Source organism: Nannizzia gypsea, genomic scaffold (genome assembly GCF_000150975.2).
Source record: "Nannizzia gypsea CBS 118893 supercont1.3 genomic scaffold, whole genome shotgun sequence".
NCBI lineage: Eukaryota > Fungi > Ascomycota > Eurotiomycetes > Onygenales > Arthrodermataceae > Nannizzia > Nannizzia gypsea.
The window spans coordinates 2,771,118-2,775,557 of record NW_003345199.1 but is presented as its reverse complement, the minus strand read 5'-3'; the positions used below and the strand labels follow the sequence as shown (position 1 = coordinate 2,775,557).

The 4,440-nt window shown below is 51.3% G+C and overlaps 1 protein-coding gene across 1 annotated transcript in view; it reads right to left on the bottom strand.

Annotated features, from left to right (window-relative positions):
- Positions 1-3,027: 3,027 nt before the first annotated feature.
- Positions 3,028-4,440, bottom strand: part of MGYG_04478 (spermatogenesis-associated protein 20) — a gene marked incomplete at both ends in the record, with an annotated part of 2,622 nt that continues 1,209 nt past the window's right edge. Inside the window, 3 exons of the mRNA XM_003174252.1 lie at positions 3,028-3,644; positions 3,780-4,335; positions 4,364-4,420. Coding sequence (XP_003174300.1) covers positions 3,028-3,644; positions 3,780-4,335; positions 4,364-4,420 — 1,230 coding nt within the window. The remainder of the gene's footprint in view (positions 3,645-3,779; positions 4,336-4,363; positions 4,421-4,440) is intronic.

Below are 4,440 nucleotides of genomic sequence, written 5' to 3'. Positions count from 1 at the left end.
TGGAGGAGCCTGGGTAGGCTCTGGTGGTGGAGGAACGGAAGATGGTGGTGGAGGTGGAGGAGCAGGAACGGAAGATGGTGGTGGTGGAGGTGGTGGGGGAGCAGGGACAGAGGAAGGTGGTGCTGGTATTTTGATTTGGGTTGTTGGCTTAGGTGCTGGCTTGACGGAAGTTGGTACGCCAGTTGGGCAAGGGATGGTGGTAGTCATGGTCGTAGTAATAACTACAACGTTGGACACGGTAACGAACTTCACGCGGGGCGCCTGTTTGGCAGCCAGGGAGCCGGCAACGCAGAGCGCGGTCAACACCAGGGAGGTCTTCATCTTGCGCGGTGGGATTGGATTGCCTTCTTTCTGTTTCCCTCAGTAACGGTCCCAAGGAGTTTCCAGGCTGGTATAAATATTTGAATCCAAGGGGGTATTGGATGGAATGCGTGAGTGCGTGACAGAGGGAGAGTTGCAGGCTTGCTTTGATAGTTTGATAGTTCGCAGGTCAACTGCGAAAAAGTTCGATGACAGGCGATAAATACGCTCTCTGGCCAAGGCAGAGATGCTTTATGGGATAAAAAAGTAATGAGCGAAAGGCTTGCTTAGACACTTTAAAGGAATGGAAAGTGGCTAAGAAGCGGTAGTTGGTGAAGAAGAAAGGCAGTCAAAAGAGAGCGAGGGAAGAGGAAGAGAAGGAAGAGGAGGAGGAAGACGAGCCAGGCGGCGGCAAGGCGAGTAAATATAAGACTCGAAGGCTGGAGCCTTTCTCCTGGATCCCAGGTACCAACCAACTTGAGATTAAGATTGGTCTAGTCAGGGGAGCAAAGGGGACGGGAAGCTGGGGGGGGATGATTCCGTCTCTGCAAAAAAGCATCGAGCGGAGGACCCGCACTGATAATAAGAAGTACCTGAGTATAATAATATTAATAAGTAATGTTAGTTAAGAGTATGGTTCAGTATCGCCCCGTCTGTCTGATAACAAGATGGGACCCTGATATACTCCGTAGTATCAGGGTGGAAGCGGACATATCAATTATGCATCCCGTCCCATGGATATCACGGTAGCGCCGCTCATCTCTTGCGTCGGCTAACCTGCAGCCAAAGCAGAGAAAGTTGAGCAGAGAGGGACATCGAGAAGGCGAAAAAAGGAAGCCAGGAGTAATTTGCGCTGAAACAGCTCAGGGGTTCAACGCAAGAGTCTCTTCTGTCCTCAATAAGGTTGGAGTCATCGAGGCGTCAACTCTGGTTCTTCTGCCCTGTCTTGCCAGGCCTTCTTCCTCTCGATATCGTGGTGTGTTTTCCCGTTCTCCCTGTACCACGATAGAGAAGGCCGGAAGGATGGGAGTCCTGGTGGGAGCGACCCTGGATGCTGATCGGCCCTCCCTCAAGAGCGCCGCTGACGATCGTATATCGTCCAACCCTCTCGTATAGAGGCCGGCCAGATAATAAACTCCTGCGCCATGGCAGTTTTAGCGCGCCTGGTGGAGTGTTCGAGCATGCATGCCTTCATCATCTGCCATCCATCTTTGCCCCTGGGCCAGCCCAGCATAAGAAAAGTAACCACCTGTCGAGCTGGCATACATATTTCATTTTGTTAGATCATAATGTTTGACAAGCGTCCAGTCTGTCAAGCGCGAAGACAGACAAGCCGCCAGTTCATTTCGTTATGCATGGTCCCCATCCTTGGTGCGACAAGAGAGCAAAACCAGCCTTGTTACCATCGTACGCCGTCAACTCACTAACCAGCCAACTAGTCGAGGCTGTAGGAGTCGTGAAGTCTTGATGTCTAGCCCAGAAGCACCGCACCTCTTGTCTCTGCCTCTTGTCTCTCGCGTTTCCTGCTCTTCTTTGCTTTTCTTCCTCTCTGTGCCTGCAGTGGTGAGACGAGGATTCAGGGATTCGTCGGTGTCAGGGGGTGCTGTCTTCAGGGGCTTCTCCGGCGGTTCCATCCTTAACTCTGTATAGATGCGTATAAAAAAGCACAACTCTCGGGCAGCAAGCAAGCAGCCAACAGGCTTCTTGGTCTGGAATTGTCCGATCATCTACTGGCCCTGTCTCTTCCCTGTCTGCATGCATGGACTTTTGCTCTCTCTCTCGCTCTCTGATGCTGTGTTTTCTTTTCCCACGCACGATCCCGTAGGTAAACATGGTAGTTAAATTTGGCAGCCCAGGGGGTCATTTCCCGTTGAACACCTCCCTGTCCCTGCCCTTGTGCTCCGGGTCCGCCATCCGCGATATCAGCTCTCATTTTTTTCTTTCTCTTGCTTTCTTTCTTTCTCCAGCTCGTTTTATTACTTCTCGCGTCATTCATTTTATTCATCGTATGTTGCGTTAAGGCGGGTCCTGATAATAATATCACGGTGTCCCAGTGTCTCCGTGCGGACCGCGCCTGTGTCTCAAGTTCTTCCCTTGGAGCGAGCAGAGCCCTGCCTGACATCCGGCAAGCCACAGCCAGCTTCATTCTCACTCAATACGTAAGTAAAAGTGGCGGGGAAGACAAGTCGAGCCTTATGAGGACTACCTCTGGAGACACATCCATTGGGGACCCGGCCGTGTTTGAGGAAAGGCTTATTATCCGTTCATCCACCCAGACGCGGCACCGGTCGATGCATCCAATATTAATATAATGGCTCCGGGAGCTCCCCCAGTCGGCTGCTGAGACTAGGCTTTCTTCTTCTCCTCCTCTTCTCTCGTCACTGGACGGATGACTGGTTAGCGGAAACAAAGCTTTTGTTTCACCACAGGGGCTAAAAATGTACACACAAGCTCTAACTAAAGTACTCTGGAGGGGATTTGTTTATGCGGCTATGCAGGGCGGGAAGCAGAGCAGAGAAAGAGAGAGAGCGCAAACATGAGCCGGATAAACACCTAATGCATGCACTCCATGTAACTACCTGGTTATACAGCATACAAGTACCTACAGGGCGCTTAACTATGCATATACCTATACCTAACCCAGCAAATGAGCTCAGGAGAAACAAGGACAGGAATAGGACGGGGAAAAGGGAATAAAAGCAAGTAACTAGTTGTCAAGGTCTAGACTTAGACTACATCGACCGTTCGGCATGACCCTGCCTCGCAGATGAGCAAAAAGTCCTTGCCCTTCGCAGACGAGAGCTCCTTGAACAGCGAGTTTCGCCCGCGGAGCCAACTGGATGTATCTGTCCGTGAACGATCAGGATCAGATTTGGTAGCACGAACATCGACCATGGAGAGAACCGCGGCGCTAGTCGATGCGGTACGACCTGCTTCAGTACGTATCCTGCGTATCAGATCTCTCTCCGCCTTCACCCTGTCCTCTCCGGTCGCTGTTGCTCGTCCCAGAACACCCGTTACGCTCTTTGTGCCTATCTCCAGGCCGACGATGACATCCAACATGCCAACGAACAGGAAGGGATGCTGCATGATCTCTACCGCGAAGGCGTGGCATGTTTGTCTGGCCTTGAGCTTGTAGGACTCGTCCTCCAGTAACGTGGACAGCCGCAGCAGGTTCTGCGCAATCACACCGTTGGTGGACGGGGTCGCAGAGTCGGTTCCTGTCTTGAGACGGAACAGGGCACCGGGCGTGTCAGTCACCGCCTCAGAGGGGGTCATGTAAAAGCCCGTACAGATACTGCTATCACTTGCCGAGACGGATATGAAGTACTTGTTCAGGTACTCTATTTTAACCGAGCTGTTAGTTAGGGCACTCTCATCCTTATTTTCTTCCCACGTTTAATTAAAAAAAAATAATAATTTAGAAGACGGGCCGATCTTCGAGCTTGTGCAATAATTGGCAATAATCGGAAACTCACGTTGCAACTTATCCGCAAATTGTAAATGCGCATCATCAAATGTAGCTTCGTAGAGCTGGAGTAAGCCGGATATGAGGTAGGCATAGTCGTCGGCAAACCCAGGCGTGTTCCCTCGGGAGTCAGCACGGTAGATTCGCCAGAGTTGGCCAGACTCGGCATCAAACAGGTTTTCCTTGATGAACTTGACTGCGTTGCTGGCCATAAGCTTGCAGTGCTTTGACTTTTCCTCATCAATATCTTCCAGCAATATGGCACACTTCGCCAGCGCACCGATCACGAGTCCATTCCATGCAACAATGACCTTGTCGTCTAGTTCAGGCCGTACCCGCTTTGTTTCCCTATACTCTCGGAGTTTCACCCTAGAGGACTTTAGTATCCGTATCGTCTCCTCCTCATGCAGCCCAAACTCCTTTGCAACTTGAGCTGGGGTTGTCGCAATCCTTAGGACGTTTCTGTTCATGAATTCATCGTGGGGGTCATTCACTCGCGCCACATTTCCGTCTGGAAGAACGCCCCAATGCCGTGCACAGACGTCGGCATCGCGGTGGCCCAATATCTGTCTTAATTTCCTTTAGCGTCCATACATAATAAGCTCCTTCTCGCTTTTCGGTATCTTCGGGCTGGGCTGCTGTCTGCGTCTTCTGATGAGTAGAAACATCCC